Raw genomic sequence first — 18,901 nt, forward strand, 5'->3', positions numbered from 1 at the left:
ATGTTGTTTTATGCTGGAATTCTTCAGCGTGAACACGAGCGAGAGTTGAAGTTCCTCTCTCGGTCAGGTGCTCGAGAGAGAGAACGTGTATCAAAGTTAATTCATCATTAAAGTATTTTTCTTGCAAAAAGGTTGTTTATAATTCAAGATTGTGGAAGAACTTTTAAGGACGTCTCCTGCAGGGTTTTATTTACATTTCAGTGGGTGGTGCTTTGGATAGCTGCATACGGAGTCATTTACTACCGGTTATAGCTCGATAAAACCCAGTTATCTAAAGAGAACCGGAGCACATTCCAGACACTCAGGATTATGCTCGTTAGAGATCTGCTTATAAGGAATTATTGCTGAAAGATAAGCATCAAAACAGAGATGTTCTCTCTGAAAGTCTGAAAAATAAACTGCATAGAGTTACAAAATGCAAAAAATGTCCATCGGCAACATGATTATGATGTGTAACTGTAATATATTTTAATAACAGGAGGAACCTTTACACCCCTTAACCGATGCTAAAACGAAATATCATTATACCTTAAACCGCTTTGCAAAACACATACCGACATGGTACGTCTGGGAAACTGCAAATGCAATGTGAAATAATGCAAAATGATTCTGAAAGGCAGAAAAAACACCAATCAACTTAAAATTCTCTGGTGATAATCCATATCACACACACACACACACACACACACACTGTAGTGTAGTTATTTTAAGGCTTGAGTGAGGGTTCATATGGGACACAGAGAGGCGATGGACCACCAACGGACCTTATTATAGAAAGAATTGGCGGTAGTCAATGGCGATTATTTTTTTATCCCGTTTGAATTGTGCCGTGAATCACACACGTGATGTTTGTCAATCTAAGATACTTTTGTGGCACTTTGTCTGGAGTTTTATGGAGTATTATGCTGGTAGAGAACTCGTGCTGGTTGTTATAAAAGCAGATAGCTGGAGTAACTACATAAACATCTCATTATATTATCTGCAGACGTTTGCCATCCCTGCATTTCCTGTTTTGAATAATGAATATTCTGGTAATAATGCGCTTGTGGGAAACTCATCAGATCCAGATTCTGTCAATATATTACAATATGCATCAATACACGTAGCATTTATCAAGACTGTCAGTGCAGCAATGCTGATCTCGGATCATCGACACACACATTTCATAGGATTCTCTCAAAGGCTGATCCAAGATCGGCATTCCTGCCCGACAAGAGCCTGATGAATGTTCGCTATGTTCTCCCATATTTGTATAGTTGTGTTACAGTATAATCAGCTCCGACTCAGACCAGCTCCACCTTGGAGTTTGGGTAAACGGCCACGACGTCGTAGCCCTCTGGGGGCTGGACGCGGGCCATGGCGTGGGTCTCACAGTACAGATTTTCCTCGATGAAGAAGTAGCCTCTCTGCTTAAGGTTGACGCCACAGTCGTCGCACGTGAAGCACTCGGGGTGGTAGAGCTTGTCCCTGGCCTTCACGATGGTGCCGCTGGAGGGGGAGATGGAAGAGCATTAGACTTGTGAAGACAAAGAGAGATGCATGAATCTGACTGGTTTGGTAAGTACTGAGTGTGCTTAAGACTTCAGTGTGAACACAGGAGCACCAGGAAGGGAGGACCTCACAATTACCACCGGGTATTTCACACTCTACCTTATAAGGAAGCAGTTTTTAGGGCGGTGCCTTCAGGACAAAAACATAACTTTAAAAGGAAGTAAGTGATGATGAATTGCTTGTGACTGTTGTTCCTTTAACTTTCCATAATCTTTGCTCATCAGGAATTATCACACTTTATGGCGAGTATATAACCCTGCAAGTATTTGAATATATTTAATCATAGATCATCGCTGAACAGTACGTATTTATTCTGCAGGCTGGCTGCTGATCAACACTGGTGCATTTAGAAGTTTACTGCTTCACACGCTTGTTAAGGGCGTTGTTCCCAATAAGATTTTCCTCTCTGGACTGGGGACTCGGGCCAGCGACCATTCCATCATAAGCCTGCTTCTTTCTTTAACCACCTTCCCCCATCTAACCACACGCCTCGCAGGATAAACTCTTGACACAGAGCCCTGCACTTGTTTAAAAAGCTGTAAAATGCTCTCAGGTCATAACAGCCTGATTGTGCCACACACGCTCCAACAATGCCCTCTTGTTAACGAGTAAGCCCATGACATCACTGCTCACCTGCAGCTGCTTTTATAGATGGGGGGGGATTACCGGTGCATGTGGTTACTTTGGCAGAAAGGTGTTTGTGTATGTATGCACTGGTGTGTATGTGCGTGGGAAAAGGGTGTGGAGGGAGGACAGCTTGGTTTAATCATTAAAGTGATGAATGGGAATCGGTGTTCCTGAGTTCTTGTTGCTGCAGGTAGAGCTGCACAAGTTAACCTCTTTGTTTTTAGAGTCTGTGGAGAACTTTCACTCACCTCACAAAGTTCAACTTTTAAACTTTATGACCACAAGTGGAGCGATAAAACCAGACAGAGGCATGTAATCTCCAGTTGGCGATAATTCAACAGCAAATCTGATAATAAATCATTTATATTTTTTACGTATTTCATTACTGCATCTTCAGTAGTCTGTAATTGTAGATCACAGGCACCATCATTTGAAAGCATTACGTTTTATGCTGTGATATGTAATACCCTAAAGAGATTACTCTATACCTTGGTGTTGAAAGAAAAAGCTAATTGAAACATTTATAAAATAAACCTTTAGGATATATTGAGTCTTAGCACTTCAAGACCAAAAGAAGTGGTCTCTGACCAATAAGACACAATCACATACTTATTATTTGCGATGTCACTATACTTACACAATGCCATTACAGCAGCGTGTGCACTGGGGTAGCTTCTGAAGACCAGACATGGGGCTCGGGATGGGGCTTCCCAGTTTGGGGATTGGAGACCTGACCGGAGACTTTAAGTTTCTCATTCTGTCTGTTGGGGACACACCTAGAAAAACCCCCAAAAAACAACAACCACAGAATAAATACGGGAACTTTGGAAACTGCACCATAAACCATGCAGACGGCATATCTTACAAATGAACATGCTATAAATGTACAATAGAATACCAGGCACTTTGTCTCTCGGGCCACTAGATTATAAGTAATAAGGTAATTACATAAGGTAATATAAAACACTTCATTCAAACTCAAAAACGAGTAGTGATGTAAGCAGACATTCAGCTGGAAGCTTTCGAATGAGACAAGTCGTTCAGTCTTGCCAAAAACAAAATTAAACTCTCAAAGCTTACTGCCCGCTTAGCAGCAGCTGAATTGCAGCGACGTACTCAGCTGTGTTTGTTTGTAATGGTACAAAGAACAAACACACCATCCAAAACAATAAAAGTGAGGCACAGAGCAGCGGCTGAGAGGCACGTTTTTAGTCGCAAACTGTTACACCTTGCTTTCACAAACAGGATGTTGCCACTTGTCCTCTTCCTCTCCATTGTGTTCGTCTACAAGAGATTTATGCTTTCTCTTTTTACATTCCAGTGGCACGCTACGTAAAATCCAAGAACAAAATACTGTCGGCCTTCTACAATCTTCACGGTGGTCTCAAAATGTACGCGGTGATGATTCATTGGTGTGAAAATGTTGTGCATAGCACACGTAAGTTTTGTTTTAGCCACTGAATTAGTGGCGATCAAATCCAATCATTAAGCGTTTAGTTTTGCCTGACTGGAATGCATTAAAAGGGGCATGTCTGGATATCTGGAGCCCCTCCAGTAGTTTACAGGTGCACCGCGGTAGATCAGCGGTGCACAGCCGTGAACGGCACTATAAGACTTCCTTTTACTGATGATGTGCCAGCAGAGGCTGTTCAGGCCAACAGGCCTCCTATCTGCCACTAACACAGTCTAATTAGCTCCCATCTGGCACAAAGCACTTTCCATCCCTCAGTAACAGTTAGCCTCTGACTGCTCCATGGTGTGTTTAAGAGCCGACATTAGCCGGGTATGTTATTTCTGGGATTAATGTCTCTATTACCTAATGATGCACTCGGATGGAAAACCTTTTTATGTGCAGCACTCTGATGACTTTCTCACGGGGGGGACGGTTGACTAATGTAAAAAACCTTAAGACCGCAGTCAGGAATAGATACAAAAGAGCAGAATGAACAAGTGCTTGTTTAGTCTTGCTTCTACATTTTTAAACACATCGGACTCATATATTTTGCTGCCAAACACAGACAGACACCATTTTTTATTTGACGGACAGTGACAAGTTGGCCAATTACGACACATATCTCGCCACACGCAACATTCACGGCACGATGTGTGTTCTTCCCCGTGACTAACATCCGCCAGACATACTGTAAAACAGACACCATCCGAACTCAAACCTGTCAGGAGCAGAATGTGGATCCTCGGGGAATTTAAAGGCGAAAGTGAATCACAGTGTCTAAAGATAAATGAACGGCTGTAACAATATCAACCTTGATTTGTCCCTGACCATGCATGCTGCACATAGTTTAGGGTTGCATTTCTCCAAGGAGTTTAAAGATGGTTTCATCAAGACCATGTGGCAAGAAAGATCATGAGAAATGTTAAAGCTTGAATGTGTCGGAAAGACAAACTTTTAATCTCATTGCAGTCTGAGAGGAACTAATGTCGTAATGCGAGAAAGAGAAATGTTGGCAGAAAGTGCTGATGTGAACGAATGAAAGACATCTGATAATCCATTTAAGACTTATTATTGACTCAAATTAAAGATTTATTTTTGCTTTTGTTGCCATACCACTGTAAACTGAGTGCTTCAAAGTTTTTCCACTGTAGTTCAGACAAAACAGTGACTTCATTTTGGGCGCCCGGAGCTATTGACCGGTGTATTGTGAGCAAGAATATTAAACAAAAACTTGAATGGTTGCGAGCCGGTAGTGCCGTCAAAAGAACGATTCCCCTGTGCCGACAGGCAGCCGAAGGGTTAAGCCCCTCACCGCGGTCGTCACATGTTTACTCCCACTGGACTATAAAGTGCAGTGGCTTTAAATCTTGTATCTTCTCAGCTCTTGTCTTAAACCCTGTGGAATAACAACCCCCCTACTTTTCCCCGAAACCTCACATCCATAATTGAGTTGCTGTGCCGTGTGTTTGAAGGGGGGACATGACTGATGAGATGTTTACCTTCACCTATCTGAGTTGGTGGTCTGTGTGTTCTTGGCGTATCTCGAGAACCGCTCATCTGATCTACCTCACACTTGGTGGGTGTTTTGTTGGGAACCCCACGGAGGGCTTTGTACAATTCTGTGCAATTTGGACACAATACTGCACAATTAAACATGTGTTTGAAGCTATAAACTAAATGTTATGACTTTACATCAATGATGTCTTACTAAACTTTAAATTGTATTTCATGGCTCAAAACACGATCTACTGTAGAGACACTTTTCTGGAAATACATGATGTAAGGAACAGGACAAAATAAGACATTTCACAGGATTTTCTTTCAAATAAATAACCCTGGAGTTCAAGGAATGGATGAGGTTTCACTAAAAAAGGTCACTGGAATTTTGTTTATTTCTTTTTCCAACTTTTGGAGAAACACTCCTCCGCCATGCCGGCTCCTCTCCGTCCTCCCCTTAAATTCACCTCATTCATGAAGGTGGAAATGATAAAAGATCTCTTCAGCAACAGAGCAATCCCAAATCTTCACATTTAACAGTAAGTTATTGACATTTATGTGCATTTCTTTTAAATGTACAGAGACAGTTAAGTCTGTAAAGGCTTAGTGTAATACCGTGACATGTTGTGGTAAAGATCTCCCTCACATTGGTACAACTTTCTGTCTTCTATCAACCTCAGGTAATATTGCTTCAAACACCCAAACTTAACATCATTATTGTACTTTCACTCCACCCCTCTTTCATTCACACTGCTTTCCAAATCATGGCAGGGTCTGAGGAATTCTGGGTAAACTGACACTCTTGTTTGCTTTAACTTTAAAAGCCCCTGAAAGTCAACATGGCCTCTGCAGGGGCTTTCACCTTCAAAAGGGGACCAACTACTGTGATTTAAAAGCCTGACAGCAAGGTATGCATTCAACAGCAGGATGGTTTGACTTTAACCTGAGTGCTCGATTGTAAATTTGACTTGTTTCACAATAACCAAGTGGCAGACTTATCAACATTTGTGGGAGGATTTCACACTCGCACAGATGAAATGACACCACCAAACATCAACAGAGAGATTTTCTTTTAAAATGATCCCAATGTAAACCTGAGGTGTCCCCTTGTTTCATCCGGGGCTTAGCCCGTCAGTCAACCTTCAAGCTGAAAGACCACAGACAGCAGACGAAAAAGAGGGTCCTCTTTAAATCTCTTTAATCCATCAGCAGTGTCTCTCTCCCTCCAGCCCTCTTTGTCCGTCACTAGAGTCTGTCTCCTTCTTAAAGCTCTCGTGGCTTTGAGTGTGATGGTAAGACCTAAATTAAGGAGACAGTGTGTTCTGGCTGGGCTCCAGGCCTCGCTGCAGGAGCAGTCGCCGTTGTTCCTTGTGGATTATCCTGTCGGCTCAAACATCAAAAGGTAGAGACCCAGAGATGTGAGAGCCGAGCGGGAAGTTTTTACTCTGAGAGACTCAGTGATTGATTTATTCTGAAATATGAGAAATTGAGGCTTTTCCATCTGGATGGCTTTAACATATATATGTTTTGGCTATAATTCATAATTTGACCAACAATAATAATATATCATTCCAGTATCTATTTACATTTGATTGATGAACAAAAAGTTAAGTCTGGGTTATAAAGCTGATATCAAAGATGTGATACATTATTGGGGCTATTATTCTGGGCTTCACTGGGAGTGGGTTTGGCTTTTTCAAAATACCATATTGGCCCAAATATAAAACTTTTTTTTCTTCTGAAAATAACATTTGAAAAAGTGAGGGATCGATCACAAAACGTATCGTTCGTATCATATAGTCACAGATCGGATCAGCACAAGAAATGGGAGCAAATTAAACTCTTAGAGTCGCTACGATCACGTTTTTTTGCCTCCGATACCAACTGCCGATCGTCGATAAGCGATATTCGCCAATAAGGGGTCGTTTTTGTTGTTGTTTTGATTTGTTATAGTGGATGGTCTACTGCCTATGACTGAGATACACTCATCAACATCAGAGAAGGAAGTGTGGAGATTGGATAAAGTGCGGCGGACATTAAGACAATCACCGTCCACCGAAAGTGGAGTCGACCGACCCCAGGAGGAGAGGGAGGAGAGCCAAGATGGAAGCTAAGCTAACCCAGCTAGGAACTAAGGCTACTCTACTACCAAGCCCTCTTGTTTTTTTGCTGCTGTTTACATTCCTCCTAATGCAAGTTCAAAAACTGCACTATAGGAATGCACTCCTGATTATGTTTTGTAATGAAACGAAATGATCCTTGAATGCAAATCTTTTGGAAGGAGATTCTCTAATTTAAGAGAATTAAGAGTTTCCATGGATGACTATATTCATTATGGAAAAGGTTACTGAGCATCCTGCAGCTTCATAAGTTCACAGCTGGTAAAACTCCACCAACAGTAAGAAGGATTCAGACGCCTCAGTGTTGCTGAGGTTAAGAGAAACATTGATAATAAACAATCTGTGCTAACAGGTTATAAACCCACTTCTTTGAGGTCCAGGCTATTTCCGCTATCACATACCAACACTTGGCTTATAACGACGACTTTCCCAACTTTAGCTCTGCTTCGTGGTAAACATGGAACCTGGACGGAGTGTTTAGTTCAGAGGATTAGCTGCTGTCAGCATCACATGACTCCCCCTCAAAAGCTGGAATGCTGAGCGGTCAGAAGGCAGACAGGAAAACCATATTTCTTACTTTATTGTCCTTTTGTGAAGTTGTTTTTGCAGTAAATTGCCAAACCAAAACTTCCCCCCCATGTTCATCCGTGTGTGAGCTATTTAGAGCGCTTAATCTTTCTCCGTCTCTTCTTTTCTTTTGTTCCCTCTCGCTCTTCCTCTCTCTCTGTCCCTTAACCTCGCCATCTGTGTCTTTCTATAAAAGGAAAACTATGCCAGTAAGACTGAGCAGAGGAAAAACAGTGAGAGAGGAGCTCCCTGAGCAAGATGCTCCTCTGGCAGGAGTCATAGGAGGAAATATTTACTCTTAACTAAACTTCCACCGTATGTGTATATAAAAAGAACTCGAGTTAAGAAAATAGTTTGAGAGAATTGCTTTATCGCACACAGGCGTACTCAGTTTAATTTAATCTGCTCAACAGTGTTCGTCATTTCAACTTTTATAGTCTGTTGACCGTAGAGCAGCTACCGGTGTTGTAGTCAAGACCACCTAAAACCAAAACCTAGTCATGACCCAAACCAGCGTGTATCCAAACAGATAAGACCAAGACTTTGAAGGGTTGTGACTGAGATAAGACCAAGACTTTGAGGGCTTGAGACTAAGTCAAGACCAAGACTTTGAGGGGTTGAGTACAAGTCAAGACCAAGACCAAGGCAGGTCGAAACCTAGTTAAGAACAAGACTTTGAGGGGTTAAGACCCAGTCAAGACCAAGACCAAGGCAGGTTGAGACCAAGTCAAGACCAAGTCTTTGAGGGGTTGAGACCAAGTCAAGACCAAGTCTTTGAGGGGTTGTGTCCAAGATGAGAACAAGACATTGAGGGGTTGAGACCAAGTCAAGACCAAGACTTTGAGTCTCACAATTCTCAAGTACTAAAACGCTGTCAGCTGAGTCTACCAAAGTCACAATAGCTGGCTTTATATCATTACAGAATAATAGAAATACAACATCCTCAAAAGACATGATTTGGTCGGTGATGTGCCAGCGATCGTTTTTTCCAGTTTAATTTGTCCTCTTTTTAAAAAAAAGATTTGTTTTTTGCACATGATGCATCACCTTTTGAGCCAATTAAAATGTATTTTAAGTTTTCAAGTCTTCTTTCAAGATAATATTTTTGTGTTATGTACAGTAGTTCGGCCAATAGAGTCATTTGTATTTTCAGCTGTGGGTTTTGGAAATTGTGTTAAGGATCTTGTGATATTTTCTGACATTTTATAGATGAAACGATTAATCGATCTTTCTCAAACCTCTATCATTACACACATGTAAGCCTCCACACAGATATCCGTACCTCCATCCTCCGCCTCAAGGATTCCCTGGAGGTATTTGAAGGAGCCGGACTGTTTGGGTGCAGAGACGGGCACCTCGTAGTCCTGCAGCATCTTGTAGACGTCTGAATGTGGGTCGAATCCATTACGACCCCCAGGGGACTGTGTGGGAGACTCTGGGCTGAGAAAGACAAGGGAGGGAAGATACAGTATTATTGTACTGCAATCTAATTAATGAGAATTGGACAGTTTAGCATTCTGGCTCTGGGTCCAGAGCCCTTGGACTTTAAGACTATCTTGCAAATATTATCTTTTAGTGGTCATTATTAGTTTATCTGCTTGTTTTCAGTTTTATCAATCATGGCCAAAATAACCTCTATTGCTGCTTTGGGTACATGACAGAACATCATCCGGCGGTGCTCGGTGAATCTCACCGAGCCATATTCACTGGATCTAGCAAGTCACATGTCCACCAGTTTACTACAGTTGTATAAACCCAAAATAAAACAGATAAAAAAGGATGCCAAAATAACTACAAAATAAAGAAGATTTGGAAAAGTCTGGATTCATGCTTTGTTAGCAATTCGAGAAGCAAACAACTTTTAAAATGCTTGTTTTCTGAATGAAGTTTAGATCAATAAGTTTAACCCTAAACAATTTATTTTAGTCATAAAGTAAAGACAACAAAGGAGCTAAGGTTCTGACTACAAGTAATTGGGGTAGTTTGGTTTTGTCTTATTTCTGGCATCAAATTTGGCCTCTGTATTGGTTGACTTTTATCAGGTGGTGTCCTGATGTGATGTTTGAACTAGAGAGGAATTAGAGCAGCTGAAGTAACCTAAACAAAAAGATAAAAAAAGAACAGATGACAGATGCCAGACCACCAAAGAAAGAAAGGAAAACTGAGATGGAAGAGACGGACGCACGTTAACATGCGAGTCCACAGGCATGACGTTTTAAATCACAACAGCTCTGCGCTGTGGAATCTTCCCGCTCACTCATCCATCAAGTTTTCCCAAAGCTAACGGGACGGATCCTGTTCACTCGATACACTGAAACCTCTGGGAGATGAGCAGGACTGCTGACAGATGTGTTCAAATACTGACACGCTTAAACTGCACGTTTTTCTCCGGACTCCCTTCCAGGAGTCTGAAGGAAGCGCTTCACTGCATTGTGTGTGTGTGTTTGTGAGAGAGAAAGTCTGAGCTGGTAAAAATACAACTGAGTGAGAGACATAAAGAAAGAGACAGTAGAGTATGGAGAAAGTGTCTTTGCATGCGTGTGGGCCTAGTCCGGATTACCAGTCCGGTCCTGGGGAACTCTGGGAATCTTCACAAGGAGACTTAACACACACATTTATTGCCCACTCGAGGGGAAGCACCACAACAAATTGTTTCTCCAGTCCACATGCAGGCGTGTCAAGAGACGTCCAAAGTGTCTCGTTCTGTGTCTGTCATTCCCAAAGACCAGGACACAGGAGATTTTATTTGGCTCGTCACGATAAATTTTGTATTTCTTCCATGAGCTTTTATTTATTTATTTGCAGAACACCTTTGAGCCACATGAGAGAGCCTGAATGTTCGTATTGTTAGAATAATTGTATGAAAAGAATAAGACAGCATAATTATATGTGTGATACAAGGTGAAGAAACACGTACATTTCCAGATTTTCTATTACGAGCCCTACAGATCAAATAGAATAATCTACTAATTTTGTCAAAAAAATAGACTGTATATAAGAAAAGGACATAGTCATCGTGACGTCACCTATTGGTTTGTGGACTGACGTTTTAAAGCCTAAGTTTTGGCGATTTGGCAACCGCCATCTTGAATTACGGCCGCCGCCATCTTGAATTACGGCCGCCGCCATCTTGGCTTTTTTGCAACCGATGAACGGAAGTGACCATATTTGGATGGCGACCAGAAAGTAGACCTGGCCAGGTAGAGAGAGCGCAAGTACAAGACCCTTCCTGCATTGGATTCACTCTTCAGAACCGGGGTATTCGCCTGGTCAAAACATTAAATGGAGGCGTGACTTTGGACCCATTTGTTTACATTTCATTCTCTCTGCGCTCCCTTTGATCACCTCACCTATGAGTGGCGCTGAGGCTGAGGCCTCCCATCTTGCTCGGCAGAGATCGGTCTCCATTGCTGCCGTTGTGATAAAGTCCTGCTGGGTTGTTGTACTGAGCGTGCCCGTTGCCGTTCCCGTAACCGTAGCTGTGGCCGTTGTTGGGTCTGGAGTGTCCGTTATTCAGGTGAGTGGGCTGGGGTGTCTGCTGGTACTGGAGACCCTGGGGCGACTGGGGTGTCTGTGGGTACTGGAGACCCTGGGGGGACTGGGGTGTCTGTGGGTACTGGAGACCCTGGGGGGACTTGGGTGTCTGCTGGTACTGGAGACCCTGGGGGGACTGGGGTGTCTGTGGGTACTGGAGACCCTGGGGGGACTTGGGTGTCTGCTGGTACTGGAGACCCTGGGGGGACTGGGGTGTTTGCAGGTACTGGATACCCTGGGGGGACTGGGGTGTTTGCGGGTACTGGATACCCTGGGGGGACTGGGGTGTCTGTGGGTACTGGAGACCCTGGGGGGACTGGGGTTCAGGGGTATACGAAGGTTTGCGATTGGAACCGCCATATCCGCTGGTGATGGGACGGAAATTCTACAAAGAAAGAAGAAAAAAATAAATGATCACAAGATATCACCTGTTAATAGTATGGACAGCCTTTAAAACCAGACAAACATGGACACAAAGGTAAAAGAAGAGCATGTTGCATCAGATAAATAATTACTAATGCTAGGAAGAAAAAAGGGTAATGGGCCCATTACAGAATAAGACATTATGTTTTGGTTCAGGAAATGAGAGTGAAAAGAGAAAACAATCCCAGAGGAGCCCCGAGTAGAAAACCACAATTCTTCAAAGGCGAAAACAGTGGTTGTTCCTAAATGAGGCTTTGCAGCTGAGAGGATTGAGAGAGAAAAAGCTTTTTCCACATAATTTCTGAAGTTTCCCTCTTTAACGGCAAGGCTTGTTAAGAAGGAGCTCGCGTTAGATGTCCTGCAGATGTTTCTGTCAAAACAAATTAACTTGTGTGGTGTAAATATTGAGAAAAGGTTTTTTCCCTGGCTGCTTCCTTTATGGATTGAAGAGTTTATAGAAGCTGACAGAGCCGAGATACCGTGAAAGATTGAATTATTATCTTTTTGACGTGCTGGAGCAGACTTTCTACATTCTTGCCACGCAGATGTTCAGCTGGAGCTGTTTGGAAGAATCTGCTGGATTAATGCAGGACAGATGCACAGGACACTTACACCACTGGACACTCAGTGTCTCTCAATGCCATAGACTGTATAGAAGAAGTGGACGTAGTCACTGTGACGTCCCCCATTGGTTTGTGGACGGCTGTTTTGAAGCTGTTTTTGTCCGTCACCATCTTGGTTTTTGGCCTTAACCGTCATGGTTTTTGGTCGTCGCTATCTTGGTTTGTAGCTTTTATCACCATGGTATCCATCTTGGTTTCTGGCCGTTGCCATCTTGGTTTTTGTTTTTTGGCCGTACCCATGCTGTCGTCATCATGGTTTATGGCTGTGGTTGTATGGTTTTTAGCCTTCATCATCTTGTTTTTTGCAACCAGGAGCGACAGTAGAGGGTGGAGCTAAGTACAACCGAACGCTGAATAAGACATTTTTAGATAGCCCCGTCCTAAAGCGTCCCCTGCTTTATGGTCTGTTTGACTCTAAATGGACCATAATTTACTAAAGGAACATCATGCTGTATTGAAGAAGACTTGAAACTAGAGATTGAGACCATAAACTCATGTTTACAATGTTTACTGAGGGAATAAATCAAGAGAGAAGTAGAGTCATTTTCTCATAGACTTCTATACAACCAGAGGAGTCGCCCCCTGATGGTCAGTAGAGAGAATGCAGGTTTAAGGCACTTCTGCATCAGCTTCACTCTTCAGACTCGACCTGCTTTCTGCCGAGGTCAACGCCCTTTTCATGCATTAGCTCCACAGTGACATCACTGAGCCTCTCGGTGTTTACCACAGCTATCAGCCCACTTCAGTGATAACGCTCACTGCCAGCCCGGCTCGTCCGTCTCAGAGGCTGAACTTCACAGATAAAGTTTTATTGCACGGCTTGCAGTGATGTCACCACCTCTCATAGTGTTTTGAATTTTCCCAGATAGCCGGCCGTTCTGATAGACTGAACAGGGCTGCGCATTATCATAACTACAAGGCTATCAACATTTTTAGCTGAAACAAAGTGACTTGTTTACAAGTTAAGCAATGCAGCAGGATGGGAAACAGTTGGACTGTTGAGCCACTGGAATGAGTGTGAGGTGCATGTGTGTGACTGTGTGTGTTTTGGGCTAGCTTAAAGTGCCTTAACCGCAGGAGGTGGAGGTTCACAGCTTCTCCAGACAGGACCCCTGTCACTTCAACAGATGGGTCTGCTGCATGTCATCGTGTCCTCGGCCCTCGCATGGACCACACACACACACACAAACATGTCCTGACACACACAAACACACAGGTCTTCTGTAATCAGCACTTTTCAGTCCTCCTCTACACCAACGAGCCCACAACCTGACCCTGTCATTGTCCCGCCTCCTGTAGTTAAGACGGGGTGACTTTGGAGGAATTTAAAACCACATCTTCCCACTCTTCCCCGAAAAAGATAGATGAATCTAAAAAAACACACCAGCAGATAGCCGCTCGTGGTTAAAGTTCATGTAGCTTCTCTTCCAGAGCCAAACCCTCAGAAACACCCAGCTCTATGTGGCTCTGTCTCAGAGTAAACCAGAAACTCTGAAGCCTGAAACCAGATCCTTCTCGATATCTTTAGCCCTATTTGCACAGATGGTGGACCTCATGTGATCTTATTAAAAAAAAAGGTTCCAGAAACCTCTGTGTTTTGTGGACGTAGACGGAGTAACGACGTGATAAAATCACTGATTCCCTCAGATACATTTGCACCAGGTCTCACTGATATTTCTGATGCAAGTCCTGATCTAGCAATGCATCCTACAGAGGAAATACATCTTGATATATAGCTGATAACTTTACCCTCCTTCTATCCACACTGAAGGTCAACTGAAGATGTGGCCCTGGTGCTGGACTTATCTCCCTACTTTCTGTACCACCTTACTACCCAAACATCTCCACCCTTCCTTTAAAAGAACATTTCTGCATGCGTTTAAACAGGAAAAGATGGGTGGATTTGAAAAAGTGGCCTTTTGAACTTGAGCAATCTTTATTTCACAGCTCGATTCATCTCTTTCGTTTCCTGAGAACAAACCCAGAGGTGGAAGTTCTTCAGAACAAATCTCTGTCCCAACATGTATTTTAAGTATTGAGAATCCATTATTCATTTCTCATATATATATTAAACCTGCAGATATCAATCAGTACAATAACTGTAGGACTGTCGGGCGAGCTTATTCATGTCTGTGTTGACAGAAGAAAGGAGTCGAGTGGAGGAAAATCCCTGAGTATATTGTGTTTCATGCTCCTGCAGCGGCATGACAGTGAGGACATTTCATTTATGACTCCTAATCTGTACAAACATAATATGTAGAGGAGGACAGGTAATCGCACGCTGACGTTGATATACGGACAAGATAAAAAAAACATTCCCGTCCTTTGTTGACCGGAGGGGAAACTGTCCTGAAGAAGAAATCAAGTCAGTTTTGTTTACGTAGCCCCAAATCTCAAAATGAATCACATCTGGGCTCAACGATCTGAGCAGCACACAACATCCTGTTGACCTTATTCTTTGCCTGAACTAGGGCGCTTCTGCGGTCCATCATTTTGTGATCTTACTTTCCCAGCGTTACCAGCTTTATCATCCCGTATTTACAAAACACTGTTTTTAAGCTTTGAAAAAAAAGCTTTTATTAAGTTTTAATCATTTTTCAGGCGGGAAAAGTAATGTGATCTGTTAATCCAAATAACGCCTAATTTACACCAATGATGTAGGAGGTGTGAGGAGCTGCTGGCTGTGTGAGACCGGCTGGTCGGCATACTCAAAGAACATATCGACAGTGTTTTTGTAATAACTCCAGTGCCAGAAGGTGTGTATGTGCACACCTGGAAGGTTGTTTCGGTGTATTTCCCTGTTGTTTACATGCTTACCCATAATCACCCTCACACTCCTTCTGTCTCAGCAGATCTGAAACCCCCCCCCCCCCCCCCCCTCATTCCTTTTGTCTTTACTCACATGCCTGCTGTAGAAAGATATTTGCTTTGAGATTTATAAGGGAGCACATCTGGTGGATGCCGTATAAAAATGCCAGTTTGGTAACATTCAGGACCTGCAAATGCTTTCACGTTGCTCTGTCGGTAAGGTGGCTTGGTTTTCCTTTTACTGCACAAATCAGCTGTAAGCCAACCGTCGCATTAAAAAGATTGATTCCACCTTTTCACGTCTGGACAACATACAGGTTTAATGGAGATTTAGTCTTAAAGTGAAAGTCACGTTGATCTGGTGAATGTCTTATCGCCCTAATTCCCCTGGAAACCTTATCTTGTTTTCCCAATGTAGTTAAAAACAGTTTAAAGTTAATATGAGCAGCTTCACTTCTTTATCTCCGACAGAAACTCAACATAACAAGGCTGTTGAAAAAGTCCACCTGTGTGATCAACTATTTCCTAATGTCTCTCTCTTGAGCGTGGCTGCGGAGAAAGAAGGAGAAGGAGATCCAAGCGCAGTAACTATTTATCAGAAGCAGCGTTGTCTACTTCTATACATGCACATAAATACAGGCTGCCATCTGATTTCACTGACCTGTTTTACAATGTTGACCAAGCGTGGCTAATAGTTCGGGATGACAGGAAGCCAAAGAACAAAGAAAGACACAAAGGAAGCCGGGAAAAAGGAAGAAAGTCGGCTGTTGCGCATGTGCATTTACCTCCGTGTAAACTAAAAAACGTCATTATGTTTAACTGAGGAGCATTCAGCCAAGAGGCACCAAGTTCATCTTTTCATCAACCTGACTTAAAGTTACCCTGATTAAGTCAACAACGTTGTTTTCATGCACTGATCAATTTTGCAATTTTAGGCGCTTTTGCTTCAATAACACGTCTTCTTTCAGACTAGTGGAAAGAAAACATCCAAAATACACATTTAGATGTTTATTTCACTACTTTGTCTATTTGTGTCTGTAAATTTCTCTTAAATTCACCAAACGTTACCATTAGATAATGCCTCATTTGCATATTTAAACATACCATTTCAGTAAACTTGAAATACAAAAACTAATTGTCTTAATGTAAGTAATGAACTGGGGAAGTTTCATGTTGATATCTATTAGATTATTTTTTTACCCTATTCACCTGTAGTGTCTGGCCCTAATAAGGGCTCAGTTAACAGGGAGGGGGAGGAGAAAATAGTGCAGGACCTTAATTGAAATCATATGCCTGTCTTTAACCGAGGACCACGGCCTGCCTGCCTCACCAGACACACACATTCATGATTCACACACACACACACACACACACACACACACACACACACACACACACACACACACACACACACACACACACACACACACACACACACACACACACACACACACACACACACACACACACACACACACACACAACTCCGTCCTTTTCTGCCTCCTGCATGGTTTAATCCCCCTGGACCTTTCGAAATTAAGCTTTTCACATGGCGCTCTGCACCACTAACCAAACACAAACCAGCCCTTTATGGCTCCCTAGGCCTGGCCCCGGGTGCCTCTCTGGGAGGACAGACAGACGGGCCAGAGACGAAGTAACAGAGAGCTGAAGTTTTGGGGGGGGTAGAGAGAGAGAGAGAGAGAGAGAGAGAGAGAGAGACCGGAAAATAGTAAGAGTTTCAGGGCTTCTGGCCATGAGCCCGTCTGACAGGAAAGAAATGCTGCGAGGAAATCTACTTAAAATGTGATGCATTTTATCAATTTACTCTGTAAAATACAGCTTATAAGAAACTTTTACCTCTATAAGTCACTACAGGGTTGAGTTAAATTCTCTACGATGGAGCTAATTGCAGCATTAAAACACAGCCTGGATTTTAATATATTAATAGATCTCTTTTATTTTGTGGTTGTTAACCGTCAGTTAGCATAAAGTTAGCGTGGGAAGCTAAGACCAATAATTTCACACAACCTGGATCCAAAATCACATACCATGCACCGAATACTATAATATGTGTACTATTGTTATACTTCTGTGAGAATAGACAGCGATCTTGTAATACAGTTCGCTAAGTTGAATCACATTAAAGCGTTACAGAGCTGTCGGCCACTGTCTCTAATGAACGTTGCTGGAGGATCTGGGTCTGTCCACGGTGGACCGGTCTCTGCTGGAGGATCTGGGTCTGTCCACGGTGGACCGGTCTCTGCTGGAGGATCTGGGTCTGTCCACGTTGGACCGGTCTCTGCTGGAGTCTGAGCTGGAGGAGTTTCTGGTGAACCTGCATGATTTCATCTGATTTCACCAGAATACGACCCGGTGGCTCCGATGACGAGCATTAAGAATAACTCTATAGAAATAGACCATCTTCTCTCTGATGGTCTCTTTACTGTTGGAGGTCTTATAGAGGACCAGGATCAAACTGAGACTGGTTCAGAACCAGTTAAAAGTTCCTTGCAGTAACTTTTTTTTAAAGTGGATGTTGCGACACAGCAAATAAGCAACAATAACTTTCTCCATTTTCCTTCCTCTCGCTTTGTTCCCCAAAAGTCCAGAAGACGGCCCAGAGACAGACTGTTATTACAAATCTTCTGAATGTTAATGAGTCTGGCCGGGTTCAGTCTCTCACTGACCCTGTCCACTCCCCAGCCCGCTGACAGCCAAGCGGAGCAGGGAGGGCTCCATTAGTAAAAACCCAAAGACTGCTTTGGACATTTCTGGGGATTACTGGCTGATTAGTGAACACAAACAACCAAATAAGTGGGGTCAGAGGTCTGTGATCTAAAAGGCCGGCTGTGTGAATGAATGTGGAGCTGCTAAAAAAGACTTCCCAGCAATGCTAAACTGGTCTCTGGCAGAGGATTAAGTAGCAGTGGACCCAGTAAACATATTTTGGCAACCAATGAGAACACTCTAAACCCTTTTAATGGCCCCTTATTGTTTTATACTCAGCATCTTTATGGTTGTACATGTTTATCCAGTCTTTGCACGAAAACTGGCCACACTAAGTATAAAACGTGCATCTTTGACGAATTAAGTTAACAACTATCATATGTTTTTAAAGGCAAATTACTCTTAATTTGTCTTGTCCATTCACAAAAAAAATTTGGATCACGCACGCAATTCTTTTAAATATTTTTTGACTGAACTCAAATTAAATTCCAAGCAGTGAAGGAATTACAGTCTGCAAGTCATGCGAGGACTCCATCTGTCAGCTCCCGTTAATGTTGGCGTGGAGAAACCTTGAGAAACCACGTCTCCTGGAAGCCCGGTGACGTGTGATCCAGATCAGCTTCCTCATTCTTTCCACAAGGCCGTAGAGCTGGGCCACAATAGATATCACTTTAATAACAGGCCATGAATGGCATTACTTGCCAAAAAACTGTTTGGCTTCAACACTGACCGATAGGCCATTCCCACCTACTTGAAGCTGCCACTGAGTAAATGTAAGATTGAGTCAGTAACTGTTGGTATCGCTTTACTTCTGCATTAAAACGGGTCCAAGAGGACGAGCGACAAATGTACAATGAGATGACCATTTACAATGTTTCTCTTTCTCTCTGGAGAAAAGAAAAGTGATATTATGTTTCAGCAGCTCGAGCCACTAGACGTTATTTCATCGAAGGACATCTCGCAAAACCTGA

General features: G+C 42.8%; 1 protein-coding gene across 1 annotated transcript in view; it reads right to left on the minus strand.

Moving 5' to 3' along the window:
* Positions 1 to 1,283: 1,283 nt before the first annotated feature.
* pdlim4 (PDZ and LIM domain 4) overlaps positions 1,284 to 18,901 on the minus strand; it is a 43,427-nt gene continuing 25,809 nt past the window's right edge. Inside the window, exons 4-7 of the mRNA XM_076102130.1 lie at positions 11,166 to 11,734; positions 9,098 to 9,255; positions 2,816 to 2,954; positions 1,284 to 1,488 (exon numbers count right to left, since the gene is read on the minus strand). Coding sequence (XP_075958245.1) covers positions 1,284 to 1,488; positions 2,816 to 2,954; positions 9,098 to 9,255; positions 11,166 to 11,734 — 1,071 coding nt within the window. The remainder of the gene's footprint in view (positions 1,489 to 2,815; positions 2,955 to 9,097; positions 9,256 to 11,165; positions 11,735 to 18,901) is intronic.

Source organism: Anarhichas minor, unplaced genomic scaffold, assembly GCF_050575085.1.
Source record: "Anarhichas minor isolate MPS153535 unplaced genomic scaffold, ASM5057508v1 ptg000027l, whole genome shotgun sequence".
In the NCBI taxonomy this organism is placed as follows: Eukaryota; Metazoa; Chordata; class Actinopteri; order Perciformes; family Anarhichadidae; genus Anarhichas; species Anarhichas minor.